This window comes from Marmota monax, unplaced genomic scaffold (assembly GCF_021218885.2).
Source record: "Marmota monax isolate L192 unplaced genomic scaffold, Marmota_monax_Labrador192_F-V1.1 WCK01_AAM20220418_F8-fsc00003, whole genome shotgun sequence".
NCBI classification, from domain to species: domain Eukaryota; kingdom Metazoa; phylum Chordata; class Mammalia; order Rodentia; family Sciuridae; genus Marmota; species Marmota monax.
Genome location: NW_026694084.1, coordinates 10,514,124 through 10,539,376, shown reverse-complemented (window position 1 = coordinate 10,539,376; position 25,253 = coordinate 10,514,124). Strand labels below are relative to the sequence as shown.

Below are 25,253 nucleotides of genomic sequence, written 5' to 3'. Positions count from 1 at the left end.
CAAAGACATTGGGGCTTTTTTTAAGAATAGGTAAAATAAGGACAAAAACAATATAATCACATCTTACAAGGTCAGTTACGAATTTTTTTCATTTCATTTTTTTTCTCCTAATACTGGGGATTTAACCCAGGGATGTTTTACCACTGAGCCACATCCCCAGCCCATTTTATTTTTTATTTTGAGACAGGGTCTTGCTAAATTGCTTAGGGCCTCAGTAAGTTACTGAAGCTGACCCCAAACTTGTGATCCTTCTGCCTCAGCCTCCAAGCTGCTGGGATAGGCATGTATCACTGTGCCCAGCACATATTTCAAATGTTTATGAAGTTATTGTGAAACATACTTAAGATATTTTTCTAATACAAAATATCCAGAAAAGCTATGAACTGAATGCTGCACCACCCCAGTTTATAGGTTGAACTCCTAATCCCTAGTGTGATAGTGTTGGTGGGGGCCATGGGAGGTAATTAGATAATAAGGTCTGTGCATTTATGAAGGGAATTCATGCCCTTAGAAGAAGAAATATGAGAGAGTTGAAGTATGAGAAAGATGATCTCTCTTTGCTCTGTGAGGATATGGCAAGGAGGTGGCCATCTGTAAATGAGGAAGTGGGCCTTCACTAAGAAACTAAGCAGGCTGGCACCCTGAGTTTGGCTTTCTAGCATCCAGAACTGTGAAAAGTAATCTTTTTGTTGGTTAATCCACCCAGTCTATTTGTTATAGCAGCTAGAGGTGTAAAGGTTATTTTAAAATGGTAAATTTTTGCTGAATTCTATAGTGCATCTCTCTTAATACCAAGGACTAATTCTGATAAATGTTTTAAAAAATATTTCTATTCCCTGAGGAAGGCAAACCTATAAACTGCCTCAAAACCCAGAACATTTCCTGCCTGACGTTACTTATGGGTAGAGTAGGTTAGTTGATGATAAAGTAGAAGATACAGTTGGTTAACAGTTACTTTATTATTTGTGTAACAACATAGTAAATATCATGTAAAATGTTAAAACAATGGCTGCTGAAAGTCATTGTTTATTCACCTCAATTCTTTCTTGACTAGTTTTATTCTACCATTCCTCTTTGTCTCTTCATTTTTTCCAGTGCCAATCTGATAATTGTAACATTTTGAAAGTACATCTTAACTAGCTTCTCATTTAGCCAGAAAATCATTCTATCATACTGTTTTGTTATCTTTACTTAAATTGTAGATAAATCTTAAATATACTAGGTATATCTGGCATATAATATATATATATATATATATATATCTTAGAAACCTTAAATATGTTATATCTATAGTAAAATGATTGCTATAATATAAGATAATTAACATATCTATTATGTCACACAGTTGCCCATCTTTCCCCTTGTCCCAAGAATAGCTAAAATTTACTTGTTTAGCAGATGTCCTGGATAAAATACCCTATTATTAACAGAATGGGTTTTTTTAGTCTCTTTGTGATGTTAACATTTTTTCTTTTTCACAGTTTACTGCTTGTTGTTATATCCTTTCTTAATGTTAGAGTGGAAATTAGTTTTCTAAACAGTAACTGTTAAAATTTTTGAAAAAAATTTTTATTGTAGGTTGACTTATCAAAGGATCTCCCTCACTGGAACAAGCTTAAATCAGATGAGAAGTATTTTATCTCTCACATCTTAGCCTTTTTTGCAGCCAGTGATGGAATTGTAAATGAAAATTTGGTAAGATTTTTTTTTATTTTACTGTTGTGCTATTTAGCCATTAAATGATGATACTATACGTAAGATCATTAGATTGAGCCTGAGAAAAGATGCCTAAGTAATTGAATAGATGAAGCTTGATTCTTGAAAGTGTTTTCTGATAAAGTGCAGAGGAAAGGATAGATTTCTGCTATCCAGTCAGCTAAATATCAGGAAATGAAGCGTAAAATGTGCCAACTAAAACCTGCTTAAACTTTAGGTTTATTTTTTATCCTCAGGTAATAAATCTAATAGAGATTCTCTACTTAAATGGGATCCTAATAAGAATAAATTGTACTCCGTATATGTATAACATGTGAAAATATACTCTACTCTCATGTATATCTAAAAACAATAACAAAAGAATCTCTACCTTAATAATCATATTGAGCTTTGTATAAAACACCGGGTTCTGGCTTCTCTTTTAAAAAATTTGTATTATATTGATTCTGGAGGCAGAATTTCTTGTTAAACAGAATAGAGCCAGGCCCAGTGGCACACGCATGTAATCCCAGCTACTTGGGAGGTGAGGCAGGAGGAACTTAAGATTGAAGGCAGTCTGGACAATTTAGGGAGACCCTACCTCAAAATTTAGAAAGAGAGAGAGGGAGAGAGAAAGAATATCGAATAGAGATATAACTTTCCATCATAGAATAGAAGATCCTTTAACAGATCTCTTTACTGTTGGAAATAAATTCCACAAAGGAAAATTATTAGTTTTGGTAGATGTTCTAAAGTTTATTTGTTCTTTGGGCACTATTTCAACCTAACAGGACAATTCATATAATTGTATAAGAATATATTATGCAATGAATTTATTGTGGAGGATTTGATGAATAAATAATACTGCTTAAGCTAACCCTTAACTTCTTTCTGACCTGTTAATTGCAGGCAGGCAGTTTTTAATGATCATTCTGATGTCTGGATTCAGATTTGCAATGTTTAACCAAGTGTTTCGTGAGAGACCACAGCACTGGATCTGTTTCCCCTATTTTTTAGGTGGAGCGCTTTAGTCAGGAGGTGCAGGTTCCAGAGGCTCGCTGTTTCTATGGTTTTCAGATTCTCATCGAGAATGTTCACTCAGAGATGTACAGTTTGCTAATAGATACTTACATCAGAGATCCCAAGAAAAGGTATTCCTGCTGAGATTTTTATTTGCATAGTTTTATCCTAGTGCTTAAATTTATTGCAAAATTTATTAACAAAGCTAAACGTTAAGGAAAGATTGTTTATACAAAGAAGTTTATAACAACTGTGTTTTCTATTGCCCAGTAATGTGTTAGATTAAAAAAAAGCTTATATAGAATTAGTTAATCTTTAGATATTTTATAGTATCTTAAAAAAACTGTTCATTAGCACATTCTGTTTAGAAATTGAATATTTGCATTTAGTTGATTTAGTATCAGACCATATTCAAACCACTAATTTGAGTTTTGCTTTCATTTTTATATTTTATGAACATGCAAAAGTATAGAAAAATTACAGATCTGGTAGTGTATCGTAGAGTTACAATTAGTCTCTGATTAAACCATTAAACTTTAGTCCAATTAAGAAACAAGTAAATAACTTCCCTGAATTCTGTTATTCTTACAGGGAATTTTTATTTAATGCAATTGAAACAATGCCATATGTTAAGAAAAAAGCAGATTGGGCTCTGCGATGGATAGCAGATAGAAAGTCTACTTTTGGTATGTAACTCTCAATTACATGTAATCAAATTTGCTTTGGATGATGTACTATCCACAGCCCAGTTGTGCTAGGGTAGTGGGATAGTTTGCCAAGAGATTAAAGAAGTTGCATGGAGATGGCATGTGAGATAGCATAAGGATTATTGAAGACTGCTTGAGGAAGGTCCAGGGGTGACTGGCCGGATAGATTACATCTCCGATTGTCATGGTGCTTTGCCAGAAAGTAGTGCCTCTGTTCCTCATGGCACTTGGTCCAGTAGTGGCCAGCTGGACAAGCACTTATCTTGTCCACAGTGCTCTCTGTTCCACACCAATTACCACAGGAGGGAGGCTCTGTAGGGTAGGATACAGAAGCAGTAACGTCATTAGCTTGCTTTGTCCCATTGTATGACCAGCATTCCAAAGGATTTAGCAGACAAGCACAAAAGCAATTTTTTACAGGTAACACTAGTTTGCACCTCATAGATCTCTTGTGTCTGTAGAACTCCCAGAGACACCTGGACCACACTCAAGAACAAGTGATGTAATGCTTATATGGGCAAGTATGTGGTATATTGGTGAAGAAACAGATATGTTTGCATTGCCTCCAGTTCATTGTAAGAATGAGAAAAGCAGTGCTTCTTGATGTGCATTAATAGCATCTGGAAAATTTGTAGAAAAACCCTGTAGAATTCTGGTTCTCACTAGACAGTAATTCAGGAAGTGCAAGTGGGACTGAGGAATCTGCATTTCATATCCAGATGATTTTTTCACAAGTGGTTTGAGAAGCACAGGTTGGGATACTGACTTCAGAGAAAAAAGCAGGAAAATATCAGGGTGTTCAATATGCATTGAAAATATTAGTATGGATAGATACTGATAGAAAATGATGAATAACTTACAGAAAGTTGGTGTTTTCTGATACCACCCAAGAAAGACAAACTAGAAATAGAGAAAACAGAGAAGGATGGAATCATCTTGCAGCCACAGCAGGGGCTTCAGTTAGATTTTTTCATATTGTTTAATCTCAAAGAAAATCCCACTTAGGATTCTGATTTAGGGTCTCAGAAGAAAGAATATATTTTAAAATGGTGCAGGAGGAGGAGTGAAATAAGAAGGGAAAGGGAGAAGAGTGAAATGCACATTGGTAGCTTTCTATTTTGCAAGTGGAACTAAAAGACAGTAACACAGAATTATTGTTTTGCTTTACCACATACTGTACTTTCCTTTAAAGAAAGAAGAAGTGCATTTTTTAAAATTAATTGTGCCATCTACACCATTAGTAACTTTAGGTTGACAAGGCAACTCTTTCATCTGGCTGAGGTCTTTCCCTAACATTTTGGGGGATGCTCTAGGTGACTTTCATACCAAGTGAGGACCCACTGTAGCAACTGTTCTTTCCTTATCTCCAGACTCCTGTAATCCATTAATTTTAGCTAAAGAGGACCTAAAAATACTCCTTAAAAAATAATTAGTTAGTTTTAGGGGTTGCGGTTGTGGCTCAGTGGTAGAGTACTGCTCGCCTAGTATCTATGAAGCACTGGGTTTGATCCTCAGAAACACATAAAAAATAAATAAATAAAGTTATTGTGTCCATCTACAACTAAAAAAAATTTTTTTAAATTGTTAGTTTTAAGTTCATATATTATAAGGAGATTCAATTGTAGTAGAGATAAAAATTTTAAAACAGATATATTAAACCTTAATATATGTAATGAAATTATATTTTATACTTCAAGTTCTAGTTATACAGTCTTGCATCATAGAGCTCAGCTATCTTAAAAATATATTCCACTTTCTTCTCTCTAAAACAAATCATGAGGCTTTAACATTCATTTCCTTTTAGAAGAAATGTTTTGGGACTCTCTTTTAATTTCACATATATTCTTGAAAATTTGTAAAATTTACCCTTTACAATCCTTCAATCTTCTCCAAAAATGGTCATATATAACTATTTATTATGATTCTCATTCTTTGGTATTCATATGAATGCATGGAATGGTTAAAATGACAATTTCCCCCTTGTTCAGAATGAGATATATATATATATATATATATATATTTTTTTTTTTTTTTTTTTTTTTGGTGGGGGGTATTAGTATTTGAACTTGGGGCACTCGACCACTGAGCCATATCCCCAGCCCAATTTTGTATTTTATTTAGAGACAAGGTCTCACTGAGTTGCTAAGCGCCTCGCTTTTTGCTGAGGTTAGCTTTGAACTCCATGTTCCTACTGTGTCAGCCTCCTGAGCTGCCGGGATTACAGGCGTGCGCCACTACGCCCATCAGAATGTTTTTATTAGTCTTGTTTTCTTATAGATATTTACCCATATGATGTTACCTTAATGCCAATTTTAAAAGTATCAAATATAACTACCTGTCATTTTATTAATAGGAACTTAAAAGTATAGTAAATTATGTTAAACTAATGATGAATGTCTTGCTTAAGCTTAGTGATTATTTTTATTACATTTTAATATTTAGTTAATATATAACACATCAAGGAATCTTCTTTTCCACAATTGAGGGCTGAGGGTATAGCTCAGTGGTAGAGTATCTGTCCAGAATTTGTGAAGTCCTGGGTTTTATCCTCATCCATGCCAAAAACCAATCAACCAATCAACCATTCCTTTGACATAGTGAATATTTATTTAATTTATATTTCTTTTGTTTTTTTCTGAAGTTAATTTTAAAATTGTGTCTGTAAAAATGAAATACTTCATAAGTCTTTCCCATGTTTTAGACTACTAATAGAAATTTGGATTACCAAGTATATGATATAATTGATCTATCTGATTTGGTTTGATAATCAGGGAGAAACAAGGACAAACCAGAGCATTATTTAGCGACAGCCAGAAACATTTGAATTTAGTCAGCTTTCTTTTTAAAATTTAAATATTGTAATTATATTTGTTCTGGAAATTTAAAATATTTATTCAGTTTCTACATCAAATTTTTGTGTTTTCTATAGAATGAATTTTAATGTTTCTTAACATCTTCTATAATTTCCATTGGTTTGGTTGAGGACACATTTATTAAGTACCTGCTATGTGTTTGCTCCTGCAATAAGTTCAAGGGATATAAAGTACAAGATACTAGCTGGGCATGGTGGTGCACAATTGTAATCCCAGTGATTCAGGAGGCTGAGGCAGGAGGATTGTAAGTTTGAGGCCAGCTTCAGCAACTTAGTGAGATCCGGTCTCAAAGTAAAAAGGACTGGGGATGTGACTCAGTGGTTAAGCATCCCTGGTTTCAGTCCCTGGTGTCCCCAGCCCCCACAAAAAAGATACATGTATAAGAAATATAAACTATGTCATCAGTAACAAAGGCCTATAGTTTCCTCAAGCACTCAGTGCCTTTATCTCACAATCTACAACCTTTCTCCCTAGATATGCAGTATGGTGACATAAGGGGCATGTGTATAATCTTTTGGATTAAGTCTATAATCATTTCCTAGAGATGATGTTATAGTTTATGCCACTAGATATATTTCAGGAATAGGCTTCTGAAAAGAAAGAAACTTTTGAAATTGGCCCTTATGTATTTAGCAGAGGATAGTATTTTTGCTTGGATGATAGGATATTTTTGCTTATGTTTTTGGTATTAGCTGTTGAACCTGGGAACACTGAGCCACACCTCCAGCCCTTTTTATTTTTTATTTTGAGACAGGGTCTTGCAAGGTTACTAAGGGCCTCACTAAGTTGCTGAGGTTGGCCTCAAACTTCAGATCGTCCTACCTCAACCTCCTGAGTCACTGGAATTATAGGCGTGCACCACCTCACCTCCTGAGTCACCAGAATTACAGGCGTGCACCACCACACCTGGCTGTGATAAGACATTTTACTTTATAGGTATATGTATTATCATCAGCTGGGTTCGTCTATTTTTTAATTGCATATTCATGACAATGTCTTTGAAATTTTATAACTAGTTTGTAAGCTATATAGGTTGCTAAAAATATAAATCTCAGCAGTATGTGCACATACTGTACTCACATGCATGTGCCTGCATTCACAAGCACCTGAAGGTTACAGGCAAATCACTTATTTTTTTGAGTAGAGTTTGAGTTTCTTAGCATAGAGACCTGGTCTCATTGATCCTTCTGTCTTTTCTTTGCCCAGAAACCAAGTCTACAGGAGTTGTTTGATATAGGATTTGAAGTAGACATATCTTTCTGTCCTAGTAGGTAGGGTAGAATATTTCCTTCTCTGAAGATCTTTGGCCACTGCACCAACTTGTTTATTTCTTGGAAAAATAGTTGAGGTATTATTAAAAAAATATATAAACTTGCAAATGTTTGCAGTATGTGATATTTAGAAAGCGAAACTGTTTTTTCTCCTAGGGGAAAGAGTGGTGGCCTTTGCTGCTGTGGAAGGAATTTTCTTCTCAGGATCTTTTGCTGCTATATTCTGGTTAAAGAAGAGAGGTCTCATGCCTGGGCTCACATTTTCCAATGAACTGATCAGCAGAGATGAAGTAAGGTTTGAAGTGTTTCTCCAGTTACATTTGTTTTCATATGTCATGTTCATCTACTTTTCTTTCCTCTGGGAAATGCTTATGGTGACTCAAATACCCTGGTAATTAAAAGGAAATAGGAAGTCATTTCTTCTATGGCCGGTAAGATTGCACTTTCTTACTGTGTCTCTCATCATTCTTCTCAGTCCCTGCTCATTCTTTAACATCAGTATGCTTCTGGACATCTGCTTTGGCCTCCCTGACTCCTTGACTTTGTATGACCTTCTGGCTCATCTTATTTATTCACATGATATCAGCTACCATCCAAAAGCTCACAGTTCCCCAGACTTTATCTTTATCCCAGATAGTCTTTCCTGATCTCCAAACAAATAGGTGCACCTTAGTTGTTTTCTCCTGGATTAGTCCACAGGTATTTCAAATCTGACATTTCAGAAATCAAACACATCATCTTTCTTTCAAAATATGTTCTTTTTCTGTTTTACTTACCTTAATGAGTCTCCCCCTACCCACCCTCCAGTCATCCAGTTTGAAATCTGGGAGTCATTTCAAATTGCTTTTTTCCTATTTAGCCACATCCAGTCGTAAGTCTTATCTCTCCCTCTGTCTACAAAACCCTTTCCATTTTTCCTACCACTTTTTTTTTTCTACCTGTTGATGACCTTCTCAAAGCAGGCAACTTAAAATTTTCCTTATCCAACTGGGTCAAATTGACCATTTTTGTCTTTTATGTATCCCTTCAAAATCTAAACTTGTTCTTCTGTGTTAGAGTCGACAATACATATTTGTCTCTTCTCTGCTGGAGTTTGAGTTTCTTAGCATAGAGACCTGGTCTCATTGATCCTTCTGTCTCAATAGTCATCCTATTACAGCCATTCAGTTCACATTTATTGACTATAATAATCTTGGTTCCTCAGTTTATATCTAAGTGACCTTGTCAAGTTACTTTACTTATCTGATCCTTAGTTTCTTCAACTATAAACCTTAACAGGGCTTTTTTTTTTTTTTTTTTTTTAATGCAATGAACAGTATATATGAAAGCATTTTTTTTTTTTTCAGTACCAGGGATTGAACCCAGAGGCACTCTACCACGGAGCTACATCCACAGTTCTTTTTATTTTTCATTTTGAGGCAGGCTCTCACCAAATTGCTGAGGCTGGACTCAAAACTGGGATTCTTCCACCTCAGCCTTCCAATTTGCTGGGATTATGGGTGTGTGCCACCATACCCAGCTGATAGTATTTTTTAAGTGCCATAAAATGTTTTCTATAATTACTTTTTGACTTTAATATGTTTAAATTTCTGATAACTTTTATCATAAATGTCATATATGATTATATGTTTATTATAGAAAATTTAGAGAACAAAAAGTTACACAACGCACAGGTGATCACTTTGACAATTTTATTATATTTCTAAACTTGTTTTCTACATTTATATTTATGCAAATACATATAAATACAATAGTTTCACAAATCATAGTTTCATTTTTTTCACTTGGGAAAATATTATGAGCATTTTTCTATGCTATTAAGTATTTTTTGAAAACAGTTTTTTTAGATATATAATAGTAGATGAATGCATTATTTATTTGACAATAATTGGAAATTTAAGTTGTCTTTAGGATTTTCATTTTTTGTTGTTGTTGTTGTTGTTGTTATATATACTTTGTATATAAGCTTTGTCCTAACTTTATATTATTTTCTTACAGTTGATCACAAGAAGTAGAATTAGCAGGTTATGTGATCACTTACACTTGCGGATTTCTTTCCAGAAATTTTATAGACGTTTTCTGCTTCATCTAGCAATGTATGATCATTTTCTTACCATATACTCACCAGAATTTGGGTTAATTTGCCTAGTATTTGATAAATTTGATAAGAGCAGTTTACATCTCATTATTTGGTTTTGTTTTTGATTATTACTTAGATTGAACTTTTTTCAAAATTATATTAGTCATTTGTATTTTTCAGTAGTTATTATATTTTTGTTTTTTGCCTCCATTTCTGTTTTATATTAATATTTTTCATATTTAACTGGGAGTGCTCTTAATATTTAAAGGTTTATTTATTTGATAGTCTATAATCCTTAAAGGAAGGATGAATGTTTGCATGTTCATTGGTATATTCACAATATACAGTGACTAATTGAACTCTTTCAAGAAGTGTTTGTTTACTGAATTTGTATATTCATTTCTTATATTTATTGCATGAATATAACAGAATATGTGAATTTTATTATATTTGTTTTATATTTTCTGTTTGTCTTTTTTAAATTTTGTTTTGCTGTTAACATATAAAAATCTTAAATTTCATTGTAGCAATTTAGCAGTCATGGGTTTTTTATTACATTAAACTGAGTACAGTATTCCAAAAAAAATAAAAATCTTAAATTTTATTGATCTACTCCCAGAAAAGTTAAATTATCACTTTGTTGTTGTTGTTGTTGTTTTTGTGGTGCTGGGGATTGAACCCATGGCCTTGTACATGCAAGGCAAACACCCTACCAACTGAGCTATGTACCCAGCCCTAAATTATCACATTTTTTTTCTTGATTTTTTTAACATTTAATTCTCTAATACAATTGGAATTTGTTTAGTATAAGTATAGAATTTAGAATAAAAGCAGTATGATATAGAGTAAGTTAGTGCCGCAGTCTGGCTGGGCACAAATGCTGCAGTCTGGCTGGGCACACAGTCACGAGCCACCACACAGCTTGTAGATTCAAACAGCAACTCTTTATTCCCAAACTCACACCAGCCGTCTACAATCACGTTCTGGGGAAATCCACGTTCTCTACCCAAATCCACCTCCACTGGGCTTCTGTCTCCCAAAAAATACTGTCTGAATCCCGTGAGAACTCAAGGGGAACTCAGGCAGCAGGATACGCCCTATTCCCAGCAGGAATAATCTTAAACCTGGAACGCCCTAAACCAGAACGCCCTAAACCCGATTATCCTAAACCGGGAACACCCTAAACCCGGATCCGCCGTGGTCCTTGAGCAAGGTCACCTACATGCAATGTCACTGCAAAATGTCCTATTTCCACGAGTCCTTCCACTAAGCAACATGGGGTACGCTGGCAAGGAAATTGTCATACCTACTTGGCTAATGGCTCCCAGCAAGTTAGAATTTAACTTAGTTTTAGTTTAAACACTTTCATTTCTCTTTCCAGTAATCCATCCTTTCTCCACCAGTTTCTGCTGTCTTCTTTATTACATATTAAGATTTTATTATACTAAAATCTGTCTCATGGTCATTTTTTCTGCTTCATTGACTTACCTTAGAGTAAGTTTTTTATGATGCCATACAAGCTATTCTAATTATTTTAGTTATATATTTTAATAATTGGTAGAATAAATCTGAAAACTTTCCTTTTTTAAGTATTCTTATGTGGACCTAACCATTTATTCTTCTAGATTTTTATTTTTTGAATTAAAAAAAATCCCATTGGGATTAAAAAAATTTTTTTTAATTTGTTCTACTTAGTTATACATGACAGTAGAATGCATTTTGACATATTGTACACAAATGGAGCACAACTTCTCATTCCTCTGGCTGTACATGGTGCAGAGTCACAACACCAGTGTAATCATACATGTAAATGGAGTAATAATGTTGTCTCATGCCACCATCCTTCCGATCCCCACAGCCCCACCCCTACCCTCACTCCCTCTGCACAATCCAAAGGTCCTTCATTCTTTCTTACCAACACCCCCACTATCCCACTGGGATTTTGATTGGAATTCTTTAAACACAAAATTAGTTTTATTCATTTATTGATTTGACAATTATGAGTGTCTACCTTTTATTTACTGGTCTCTGTAATAGGTAGCTAGTTGTCAGTTCTCATCAACTCTTTCCTTAACATCTTTCAGTAGTTTATTTGACATAAACCTTCTTGTAATTTGAAGTATTCTTCTTGAATCAAGTCTGCAGAAAAAGAACAAACATTTCACTAGTAAATTTTCTAAGATTAGTTGTTAAAAGAGATGTGTTTTTTTTTTTCTTTTAGTTTTTTTTTCTGGGAATTGATAACTTAACCAGGTAAATAATCCTTGTAATAACAACCTTTGATTTAGGGATCTTTGAATTGTCTTTGAGTTTTGTTGATTCATTTATAAAAACCTAGGCAACTCTTACTTGTAATCATTTAAAATATATGTTCCTTTTCCCCTTTCCCTTCTTTGGTTGCTTACAAAATTATTATTATTTTTTGTAATTTAGAAATGTTAATTGATTTTACCTTGCTATCATGTAAATTTTGCTGGGAATTCCATTATTTTTCTATGTATGACCCTTTAGTTTAGTTTTGTTTTGAATTTGTGAAAATTTTCTTTTGTTGTTCTTTTGATTTTCAGCTTTGCTCCATCTGTTCTGTATATCAGAATCCTGATTATAGGTTGACTCTCTTTGTTCTCCAGTTACTGAAGATTTTATAATATTAATTGTATTTGCATAATCATTTTGTTCTCGGGGAATTTCGTATGTTTATTTTCTTTCTTGGTTTAGTTAATGGTAATGTCACTTCTGCTTTTTACAGCTTCAGATGATATTTATTATTTTATAGTTTCCATTATCATTGTACTGAATTCATTTTTATCTTGAGCTATTCTTGAGATATCTTTTTGAAATATCTCTGAGTTTCATCCATTTTTTAAATACTACTTATTATTTTTCAATCATCCCTTAATTTTTTTGACATTTAGGGATTAATGAATTTTCATCTTGGCTCTTCTCATCTTGTTTTCTTTTTTAAAAATGCTTTTGGTTGTGTATATTTTTTCTTGGTTTGTTTGTAAATTAATTCTTCTTTAATGTTGGTGAACTAAGATTTTCTGGCAGTGAATTTTTTTATTATAAGTTATTGAATTAGCATTTAATGAGATTTGAAGGAAAGAAGTTCTTGGTCTTATTAATTTCTCTTTAATTCCCTATAAATTTCCACATTGTGTTCTTAGAATCTATTTTATATGATTTGTTTACACAATGTTTATACAGTATGCATCACTGTGGGCAAATAGCAGATTAAAAGCTTTAACAGTGGCATTTGTCTTCTATTTCAGGGACTTCACTGTGACTTTGCTTGCCTAATGTTTCAGTACTTAGTAAATAAGCCTTCAGAAGAAAGAGTGAGGGAGATCATTGTTAATGCTGTCAAAATTGAGCAGGTAAGTAGGGAAATTTATAAAGTTTAGCACATCTCGCTTTTTCTGATGTTTGTGCCATTATTTTATTAGTGTTATTTATTTATTTATTTTGAGACAGTCTTGCTATACAGTCCAGTCTGGCCTTGAACTCCTGGGCTCAATTGATCCTCCTCCCTCAGCTTCCTGAATTGCTGGGACTACAGGCATGTGCCACTGTGCCCACTTTAGCATTATTATATTTGATTCATGAAATCATCATCTTGTACTGTCAAATTGACTATATAAACCTGCTTATATTTGTTTTTACCTACAAGATGATGATTTCATGATGTATTGCAATTTTCATGTCAGTTTATAATTTGGTTTACAAATCAGTGTTTGTTATATTTTAAGGTTTTCTGTATAAGTAAAATCTGCTTTAGGGCTATTTGTCTCATTGATTTATCTGTCAAATTTCATGGTATAACAAACTATTTTAATTGTTATAGCTTTATGTTTTTAAATTTAATGACTACTGGATGATAATGATGTTTTCTATTTGTGTGCGTGTATGTGTGTGTGGTAGTGGGTGTTGAACCCAGGGATCATCTACCACTGAGCTACACCACCAGCTGTTTTTAAAATTTAAAATTTTGAGACAGGGTTGTACTTACGTTGCCCAGGCTAGTCTTGTTTCTCCTGCCTCAGCCTTCTGACTCTCTGGGATTACAGGTGTGCACCACTGTGCCCGACAATTGTGGTTTCTTGTTTTTATTCTCAATAACTTCACAGGGCACCTGACATGAAGCACGTACAGTTTATAAGATCAATAAGTAAATGAATTATTGAATAGTAAAACTTAACTTATGGTATGTAAAGATTTCTGATTACAAAAAGCTGGATGTTCTACTTAAAATGTGTTTTTATTTATTCTAAAGAATTAATTTATCAGGACACTGAGCAATAGAGTGCTTGCCTAGAATGTACGATGGCCAGGATTTAATCCCCAGGACCACACACATCCCCAGTACACCCTGCCACACACACAATAAATAAATAAATAGATGAAAATAAAAAAGAAAGAAAAAATTAGTTTAAAAATAAAATTTGCTTAGCTTTAAAAACATCGCATAGTTTAACAAGCATGGTTTTCATATTGGAAGGAGGAAAGCATGTGGTTAATATGTTTTTGTTTTTTATCTATTAACATTGTCTTTGAATGTAGAGTTCAGTTTATCTCCCAACCCCTTAATCCATTTCTGTTTTATCTCATATTCTTTGTTAACTGAGTTTTCTGTCTTTCCACCTCTCTTTCATAGTCATGCTTCCCATGATGATCATCTTTGGTGAATCTTTTTCTAGGTATTTCAGAACAAAGCAACAGTGGTGATCATTTTCCATGTTGAAAGAATTTATCCTAGTACACTTTCCTTGAGCAAAATCGTTGTCTTAGAATATTAATAAAACCAAAACCTTCTCTCTATTTGGAAAATACCTTATTGTTCTGTCTTTGTACTTTATTCTGGTTTTGTTTACCTTCCAGGAGTTTTTAACAGAAGCCTTGCCAGTTGGCCTCATTGGGATGAACTGTGTTTTGATGAAACAGTATATTGAGTTTGTAGCTGACAGATTACTTGTGGAACTGGGATTCTCAAAGGTAAGGTGTTCAAAACCACCCTTTTACTACCAGGTAAAATGTTACAGTTAAGTAAAGCCCCTAAAATGTTTTACAAAAGCATTTATAATATATAATTCTACTTTTAAAATGTTCATGACAGAGATGTAATTTTTTAATTTTTTAAATTCTAATTTGTTATATATGACAGCAGAATATATTACAATTCATATTACATATATAGAACACAATTTTTCATATCTTTGGTTGTGTACAAAGTATATTCACACCATTCGTGTCTTCATACATGTTCTTTGGATAATGATGTTCATCCCCTTCCACCATCATTTCTAACCCCATGCCCCCTCCTTTTCCCCTCCCACCCCTTTGCCCTATCTAGAGTTCGTCTGTTCCTCCAATGCTCCCCCTCCCAACCCCACTATGAATTTGTCTCCTTATATTCAGAGAAAACATTCGGCATTTGTTTTTTTGGGATTGGCTAACTTCACTTGGCATTATCTTCTCCAACTCCATCCATTTACCTGCAAATGCTATGATTTTATTCTTTTTTATTGCTGAGTAATATTCCATTGTGTATATATATATATATATATATACCACATTTTTTAATCCATTCATCTACTGAAGGGCATCTAGGTTGATTCTGCAATCATAGCTATTGTGAATTGTGCTGCTATAAACATTGATGTGGCTATATCCCTGTAATATGCTGTTTTTAAGTCCTTTGGGTATAGACCGGGGAGAGGGATAGCTGGGTCAAATGGTGGTTCCATTCCCAGTTTTCCAAGGAATCTCCATACTGCTTTCTGTATCGGCTGTACCAATTTGCAGTCCCAACAGCAATGTATGAGTGTGCCTTTTCCCCCACATCCTTGTCAACACTTATTGTTGTTTATATTCTTAGTAGCTGCCATTTTTGACTGGCAGAAATGTATTTTGTATGAACAAATTGGTTTTATAAAATCCTTTGAAATTTAAAATGAAATTCAAAATAGAAATAGGAAGCTGGTAAATATTAGCACTAATAAGTTCAATACATTACCTTGTAATATTGCAGGTATAATTTAATAGAATTATGTTCAGGTAATTTTATTTGATCTGCATTTAAATTTACCCTTTTTTAAATTCTTACGTGTTTACTTGGCAAGTTAGAGGTTAATACTTTTAAATAGGGGATAGTTACTAGGAAGACATTAAATGTCATCATTTGACTTTTTTTTTTTTTTAACTTTTTTTTTTTTTTGTGGTGCTGGGGATTAAACCCAGTGTCTTGCACATGCTAGGCAAGTATTCTACCACTGAGCTATGCTCCCATTCCTGATTTGACTCTTTGAAATTAGTTGTGTATAAGTTTTTTTCTCTTATTTTGTATATCAGAGATAATGTACCTGAATTTTTAAAAGATATTTGGTTTTCACCTTACTCACAGGAGATGGAGCCTGCAATCAGACTACCTAGGTTTGAATCCTGGTTCCACTGCTTTCTAGCTTTGTGACCTTTGGCAAGTTGCTTAACCTCTATCTCAGTTTCTTCATCCATAAAGTGGAAATAAAAAAAATAATAATGCCACAAATAATTGTTGATGATACCTAAAACACTTAAAATAATCTCAGACACAATAATGCACAGTAAATGGTCATTTTGTACTCAATGTAAGTGAAATGGTCATAGAAAATGCTTTTGTAAAATATGTTTTAGGGGCCTTACTTAACTATGTTCTGTATCTATGTTCTTACATGGTAAGTAGAAATTGTAAGTTTTAATTTTTTAGTTTGGAATTGTAAGTTTAAATTATATTTAATGATAAAACTTATAAAATCCACAATGTTCGGTGCAGTCATTACTTCTTTTGGTAGTGCATTTCTATTATGGTAACCGCAGAAGTACTTATTGAGTCAAGTGGTGGCAAAATATTTTTTAAGATAAACCATGCCAGCAACTTGTGAGGCTGAGCCCGAAGGATTGCAAGTTCAAAGCCAGCCTCAGCAACTTAGGGAGGCACTAAGCAACTTGGCGAGATCCTATCTCAAAAAATAAAAAGGGCTGGGGATGTGGCTCAGTGGTAAGTGCCCCTGGGTTGAATCCGTGGTACCAAAAATTTAAAAAATGAAAAAAAAAAATATGAAGAGACAAACCATTTTATTTTATTGTTTTAGTTGCAAGACACTCTCTATTTGTTAGTAACTTTTACTGATATGTTTGGTTTTAGGAAAATTAATTTGCTTATGTAAACCTTAAAATGAATTCATTGTTCTTTAACCTCCACCATATCCTCATATCCATGATCTCTTGCTTATTGGGAAAACTGCTTTCCCTTGGGTTCAGTTTTTCTTTTGGGAACTTGATAATTGTAGTTATATAAAACATACTTATTCTTACAAAAGAAAATCTAAACTCGGTATAAATCTTCTCCTGGGTCTTCAAAATATCTGAATAAATTCCCAAAATCAGAAATTGCACAAACCTCTTATATTTTTGAAGGCAAAAAACATACAAAAGGTTAACAATAAAAGGTTGCCAAAGAGCTCCATCTACTTAGAAATGGAAAAAAGTATTCATCAAAAGGAGAATAAAGGGGTTAGGGGTGTAGGTCAGTGGTAGTGTGCTTAGTACCAAAATGAGGAAGGGGAGTGAGAGGGAGGGGGAGGGGGAGGCGGGGAGAGAGAGAGAGAAATTAAAAATTAAAAAATAAATTTTGAGCCAGGCTCGGTAGTACACACCTGTAATCCCAGTGGCTTGGGAGGCCAAGGCAGGAGGGTCGTGAGTTCAAAGCTAGCCTCAGGATTTTCTGTTTTACTGGAGTATAGATTTTCAAAATAGTTTTGTTTTGTTTTGACTTTAGAATTTTATTTTAAAGGTTGTACAAGGTCAGATTCTGAAACTGTTGCAAACCTGTCAGGCAGGGGAGATGAAAAGAAAAGTGAAAAGACAAAAGTAAATTTTTCATTTTGTATAACCATTCAAAATAGTTTTTAATCTGGAAAGTAATATGGAGATTCCTTAAAAAACTTGAAATGGAACCACCATTTGACCCAGCTATCTCACTCCTCACCATATACCCAAAGGACTTAAAAACAGGGACACAGCCTCATCAATAGCAGCACAATTCACAATAGCCTTTGTGAAACCACCCTAGATGCCCTTCAATAGATGATAAAGAAACTGTGGTATATATACATGTAAAAGAGAATAAAATCATGGAATTTGCAGATAAATGGATGGAGTTAGAGAAAATCATGCTAAGCGAAGTAAGCCAATCCCAAAACACCAAAGGCCAAATGTTTTCTCTGATAACTGGATGCTTATCATAATGGGGGTGGGGCATGAGATGAGTGGAGGAACTTTGGATGGGGCAAAGGGAGGGAGGGAGGGAGGATGGAGGTAGGAAAGATGGTGGAATGAGACAGACTTTATTACGCTAGGTACATGTATGATTGCATGAATGAAAAATCAGAAATTGCACAAACCTCTTATATTTTGTATAAGATATAAGATATTTTGGGTACAACCAGAGAAGTGAAAAATTGTACTTCATTTGTGTACAATGAATCAAGGAGCATTCTGCTGTGATGTATAACTGATTGGAACAAATAAATTAAAAAAATTTTAAAAAAGGCCAGTCTCAGCAACTTATGGAGGCACTTAGTAACTCAGCCAGACCCTGTCTCAAAAACATTAAAAAAGGGCCAGGGATGTGGCTCTGTGGTTAAGCACCCCTGGATTCAATCTTCAGTACCAAAAAATAAAAAATAAAATAAACTTTGAAAATATAACAGTAAGATTACTATATTTCAAAGCTTGTAGAATGCAACCAGAGAGGTTTTCAGAAAGTTCATGTGAATATTAAGAAAACAATCTCAAGCACATGAACTAAATTTTGAACCCAAGGAGCTTGAAAACAATTATTCTATACTGACAGTTTTTGAGAAGATTATTAGTAAATGATCATCATTTAATGGATTCTTTTTATGATTATTATTTTTTGTGGTGCTGGGAATTGAATACTAGGGCCTTGGGCATGCTAAGCATGCACCCTCCACAGAGCCCCATCCCCAGCCATTTTAACAGTTTCTTAAATAGAAGTCACATTATTGATGTTATCAACTTCTCTTAGCTACAGATTAGTCAAAAAACATTAAAATTTTTCTATGTGTTAAAAAAAAGCTGCTTAATTTAGCTTGATTACCTTGTCCATGCCATAAATGATTCAGATCTAATTTATTGAAGTTCCCCATTTCTAAAATCCAGTGAATCTATTATTGGTACACTGTCTTTTCTGCTGTGTCTTGCAGCTTCACTCTCTCTGAGAGGCAGTTTCACAGGATTCAGTTATCAGCCACACACAGCATATGAGTACTCTATTTATCTATATATCTTTATATACCCACACACATACATATACATACATATGTGCACTTATGTTTACAGATTTATTATATATATATTAGATATAAATCATATAACATGCAGTTCACCCATTTAAAATGTATAGTTGTTTTATTATTTTTATTTTTAGCCCTGGGATTGAAACCAAGGGTGCTTTACCACTGAGCTACATTGCCAGCCCTTTTTATTTTTTGAGACAGGGTCTCTCTAAGTTGTTGAGGGCCTCACTAAGTTGCTGAGACTGGCTTGAACTTGCCTTCTTACTGCCTCAGTCTTCTGAGTTGCTGGGATTACAAGTGTGCATTATCCCACCTGGTAATTAAGTGGTTTTTAGTATGTTCACAGTTGCACAATCTTCACAACAATCTATTTTAGAACATGGTAACATGTTTATAATATCAGAAAGAAAGTTTACCCTATTAACAGTCAGCCACCCCCTCTTTCCCCTCATCCCTTCCACTCCTAGGCAATCTCTAATCTAATTTCTGTCTATAAATTTGACTCTTCTGTATATTCCATTTCATATAAATAGAATTGTTAAATGCATGACTTTTGTAACTCTTTTCTTTCCTTAGTAGATTCATTCACAATGTAGCATGCATCAATTCTTATTTACTCCTTATGACCAAATGGTATTCTATTATATGACTATATGGAATTTTTATTTGTTCATTCATCAGTTGACAAACAGTTGAGTTACTTCTACTTTTTGCTATCATGAATAATGCTGCTGTGACATATATTTTCATTTCTCTTGAATATATACCTAGGGCTGAGAATGCTGTATCATACAGTAACTCCATGTTTAATCATAAGAAGAACTGCTTGTTTCCCAAAGTGGTTGCACAATTTTACATCCCCACTAGTATATGAGGGTTCCCATTTCTCCACCTCCTCACCCACAGTTGTTATCTCTCTTATTCGAGCATTGGGGTCTTGATTTGCATTTCCCTAATGGATAGTGATGTTGAATATTTTTTCATGTGTTTATTGGCCTTTTGTATATTTTCTCTGAAGAAATGTCTATGTGTCTATTCAGATCCTTTACCCATTTAAAAAATTGGATTATTTGAATCTATTCTCATCTGTGATGTTTGTAATTCCTGCTTGCATACTCCTAAACTCAGAAATCCTTTTTTATTGTACCTTGTGAATCACTGAAATGTTTCCAATGAGCTGTATTTCCAGCCCTTCTTCTTTAATTCAGTAGTGAAAAAACTTCTTGTCAGCATGTGTCCAGCATGTGTCCAGCGTGTATCCCCCCTCACCTAGTGTTCCTCAGAACATACATTGGGAAAAGCTGGCCTAGAATCATTTCTACATACAGGAAATGGACTTTGTTTGCAGATATCTAGTCACTCTGGATAGAGTTAATTTTATCTTTCCTGATTATGACCTGTTAAGGTCAATTTGACCTTATGTATTCTGTTATGAACTAAGAAGCATACTTAAGAGCTCAGGACATTGTTGATAATTTAATATTTTGTATATTGTGTATAGATGACTACCTGATAGTAATTCCTATGAAAAAATGCCTCTAGTTTCTATGGTGTATTGAATCTTGCAAGCCATGAGAACATTCCCTTGGGTTGTTAGTATTAGATATTTCATTTCCTGAAATATTTCCTGTTTATTAGAATACCAAAGGTATTCTTGGAGGAGGTTAGTAGGTGACGTCACTCATGAAAATTTGTCAAGCTTGATTGTTGACTAGGTCATATTTCAGTGCCTCCAGGACCTTAGGAGAACAATATGACCATGTAGGTGACTAGAAAGGTGTTGGGAAATCTAAGCTCAAATGGATTCTATTTGTTATTCATGTATAACTAAAAAGAACCAATACATTAAAAATAAAGAAATAAATAAATAAAATATACTCAAACTGAAAAAAAAAAAAGGAAATATTGGCATGTGCTAGGGTTGTAGCTAGTGGTCGAGCAGGTACTCGGCATGCATGAGACCCTGGGTTTGAACCAGCACCAAAAGAAAAAAAAAAAGAATCTCCAGAGAGAAAAATAAAATAAAATTGATTGATTGATTGTCATTTTTGCCATTGTTGTAGGATATCATTTATTTGGCTTCTTCAGAATATCTAATAATGTGTCTTTTCTTTTCAGATTTTTCAGGCAGAAAATCCCTTTGATTTTATGGAAAACATTTCTTTAGAAGGGAAAACAAATTTCTTTGAGAAACGAGTTTCAGAGTATCAGCGTTTTGCCGTTATGGCAGAAACCACAGATAATGTCTTCACTTTGGATGCAGATTTTTAAAACCTTCTTCTATTTAAAGACCCTGTAGCCTTCATTGGTAAATAATAGTCTATTTTTCTCTACTTAAAAAAAAAAACTTAACATATTTACTTTAAAGAAATGGGAATTTGATCAAAAGGAAATCTAAAACCAAATTTTAATTACATTGAATTTATATAAATACACTCTAATTTTCCTGTAATAGGAATTGCTTTTTTGTTATTGTTACTAGAGTATATGATGGCATTATTTAGTGGTTAAGAGTTTGGGGTGAAGGGTCAGATATGGGTTTGAGGTTCTGCCCTTACTCCTTTGTGTGACTCTTGGCAGATCAGTTAATCTCTGTAAACCTCAGAGTACTTATCTTTAAAATAGGTATAATAATAGATCCTAAACTCATAGAGTAATATGAGGATCAAGTGCTTAGTTAATACTACCACCACTATCATTATTATTGGTAGGGTTAATTGGAGTGATATTATGATAAAATGTCCTCTCTTTCAAATAGTTATGATTCTGGGTCCTAAGATCTAGAAATAATTAGATCCCTATTTTTAATGTTTGGGGGAATAATATAAGAATTTCCTTAGAAAGACGTAATTATCTACATGAGAATAACTTCATTGAATTTCTCAGTAGAAAGGAAATTTAGTTCTTAGTTGCTTTGGAAGGGATACTCATAGAGTAGAATCTAGGAGGTTATTATGGTGGTTGACCTTGAAAGCAAAATTATTCTTCTACTTCAGAAATAAAATGGTAACTGTTGCCAGATTTAGCCCTGGAATGTTTAGAACCAGGATGAATTGGCTAGAATAGCATTTCCCAAAGAATATTCCCAGAGCTATTAGCCCCTCTAGATTTTTTTTTGTATGTGTATGTGTGAGTAAAAGGGATTTGGAGGTCAGATGATTTTGGGAAATGTGGTACTCTCCATCTTTCTTTAGAATGTATATGTGAGACTTCAAAGACTGAGAAAGTCTACAGTCCAGACACTAATCTCTCCTTGTATATTTCAAACATACCCAACACAGATCTGTTTTTCACCTATTAATATCCCCCCTCACCTAGTGTTCCTCAGAACATACACTGGGAAAAGCTGGCCTAGAATCACTTCTACATACAAGAAATGGACTAACAAAGGGAAAATTTGATAGATATTATTGAATCCTTTCATATTTGTATCAAGCTGAGGAAGGTATCCAAGACTGATTCCAGCTATTTCTTAATATCCTTAAAATCTTTCTATGCTATTAAAGGAAAGTGTCTTTCAATGAAACCATGTATCTTGCATGATAACAGATGGTGAGGGAGATGGAAGTCTCTTTAATGGAAACAGAGTAAAGACCAAGAGCCAAGGTGTCTGGGCAATCTGCCCCTTCTTCAGTTTTAGGAAGCGTCAAGAGGTAGCTTCCTATTCACAGCCAAGTGTACTTTATAAAATTCTGGAAGCTAAAATTGAGAGATTTTCTCTCTGTATAAATTTTTGCTTCTGTTCATCAACTAATTGATCAAAACTGGAGTTCTCAAGTGATGAATGAAGGTCATAACTTTTATTATTAGAATATCAAACTTGAGATGTTCTGATTATCATAATTCTATTTGTTCCCAGTTTGCCAAGTGTTTTTATTTTTACATCATCTCATTTGATCTCACAAAAGCTTTCTAAGCTTTATAGGGAGCTATTATTGAAACATTACAGATGGAGAGAGTGAGTCTCAAAAAAAGTTGATCAAGATCTCATAGTCACTGTCCCTACGGTATAATTTTTTTAGAGGTTGTCGCATCTCTTAAAATTTGGTTCTTTTCCATCCATCTTGATTTGTTTTTTACCTATTTCCTTGTTAATTAATATGTCACATAGTATCACAGTATTAATATATAGACAGACTTTAATTAGAGTCTCAAAATACCACTGGGAACCATTTGAACTATATTCAAGTATTATATTCAAAGATATTTATATATCTATGATAAATTACACTGTTCAAAATTATTTAAAGATGGTAATATATAAAGGTATCAGAATGAAAGAATAAAAGTTTTATAGTGCATTTTGCCTTTATTTGAATCCAGATCTTTCTTATAGGGAATGACAGGTGCCTTAATGTGAAGCTTATGTAACTGCATTTGGGGAAGAATGCTTAATACTAAAATACTGAACTTTAATACACTGGATTTTGTTACATTCAGTATTTTAGACCATTTTTAATGCCTCTAGATTGCATATTTATTTATTATGTTCAGTACTTTTGTTCTTAGGTTTTTCAGAATCATGACATGAAATCCCTTTTTAATATCTCACAAGAAAAAATTGAGTATGTTTATACTGTTTCTCTTCATAACACATATATTTAAATCATGTCTGTGGTAGTTACAATTAAGTTTTTATATTTAGGAACATAAAAGTGCATACATACTTCTATGATAAATTGCACTTATTAAAAAATATTTTATTGCAGCATGAAGAATCATGGCCTGGAAGGACTTAAAAAGACAGTTTGACCCAGTGCTTTCAGACAGGGCTGGATTTTGCTGTCCAATTATATACAGTAATTAACAATTACTTATACAATAAAAGTGTACCTCAACCATGTTTTATTAAATAAAAATTTTATAGTCATTTTATTTTGGAATATCCAGATTATTCTGTTTCTTTTGCCATTTTTTTTTCATTTGTACATGGAAAAAGTGATTACTGAAAAAAAGATTGTGGTATGTATATTTAAAAAAATAAGTTATTTAATTTTCAGAATTTTGCATATTGCATTTAAGTATGATAACATCACTGTCATAGAATTTCCAGATTTCCTTTGTACAGCTTAAGTAAGAGATAAATGTCATGAATGCTGATGGGCTGCATGAAAGCCAAATCAAACCTATATTCAAGTATCAAGATTTTGAACCAGGTTGAGTGAATGGGTGGCCAACTCAGCAGATTCTGAATGAGTAGCATAGAAATGAAATCCTTTTTTCACCATTTCCCTTTAAGTGGTCTGCTCATTTGTAAACTGCTGAAGGTTTGAAGAATATTCTTAGGACCTTAGGAGAGAGAATTTAATCATTGAATTCTGTAAAAGAAAATATATGTAAAAATGGAAGATCAGAGAATGATTCTTTTGTACAGTTAAGTAAATTCACAGTATTCTTAATTTATGAACTTAACTATTTTACAACTATATGTAGATTTTTAAAAAATCATTCAGCAAAATTATTTAGCATCTACTCTCTGTATAGAAATCTTTATAAGATGGGCTATAACAATTTGTTTTTTGGTAAAATACATTATGGTCACTTAAACCAACCCCACATGTACAGAATTCATATTTTTTTCAAAGAAAGAAATTGTTAATTTTTGGTTTAGTATGTTAAAATAAACTATCATTGCTACATCATTATGTGTATGTCCTTTTTGAATAAGAATGTTTCTGCAGCCAGATATTTAGGTCTTCACTGAATGAGGGGTATTGTCAGGAGAAGGAGAGGGGAATAGAGATGAGTTGTGATTCTCAAATGTATTTGTTACAAAAGAATGGGGTACTCATGGTCCAGAGGTGGCAGTGTGACCACTGAGAATCCAGCCCTACTTTCCCTCATAGACCTGGGAGTCCATAGACATATGAGAAAATAAAAAAATCTCTTAGGAGGACTGCATGGGAAAAAAAGTTCCCAGAGCAAAGTACTTTCCAATAACAGAGGCAGTAGAGGGGCAGAGTGGACTGATTTTGGAGCAGGGGGTCACCAAAGGCACAGGGCAAGGCTTTGGGTGGCAGAAGACATGAGGGGGTGGGTCAAGAATGAGGCCAATATGGAACACTGTGGGGACGATGCTGAGGTGGTGGTAGTTGGAAGAGTACTGGCCTTTTAAAACCTGCTGAGTTGAGGTGTGGCAGGAGGGGCAGAGAAGAACCACCATCCAGCTGTCTAGGTTTTCCACGACCTTTCTAGAGGACATGTTTATGGCAGGATAGCCCTCATCGTGCATCTGGGTTTTCTGCATCCTG

At 33.9% G+C, this 25,253-nt stretch overlaps 1 protein-coding gene across 5 annotated transcripts in view; it reads left to right on the top strand.

Moving 5' to 3' along the window:
* The window catches only part of Rrm2b (ribonucleotide reductase regulatory TP53 inducible subunit M2B), a 40,718-nt gene extending 16,074 nt beyond the window's left edge, over positions 1-24,644 (top strand). For 4 of the 5 annotated variants that reach the window (XM_046464803.2, XM_046464802.2, XM_046464804.2 and 1 more), the window contains exons 3-9: positions 1,579-1,695; positions 2,713-2,846; positions 3,307-3,401; positions 7,723-7,856; positions 12,919-13,023; positions 14,525-14,638; positions 21,121-24,644. In XM_046464803.2, the coding sequence (XP_046320759.1) occupies positions 1,579-1,695; positions 2,713-2,846; positions 3,307-3,401; positions 7,723-7,856; positions 12,919-13,023; positions 14,525-14,638; positions 21,121-21,273 (852 nt within the window). In that variant the 3' untranslated portion in view covers positions 21,274-24,644. The remainder of the gene's footprint in view (positions 1-1,578; positions 1,696-2,712; positions 2,847-3,306; positions 3,402-7,722; positions 7,857-12,918; positions 13,024-14,524; positions 14,639-21,120) is intronic. The other variant, XM_046464801.2, reaches the window with a different exon arrangement.
* Positions 24,645-25,253: the final 609 nt, after the last annotated feature.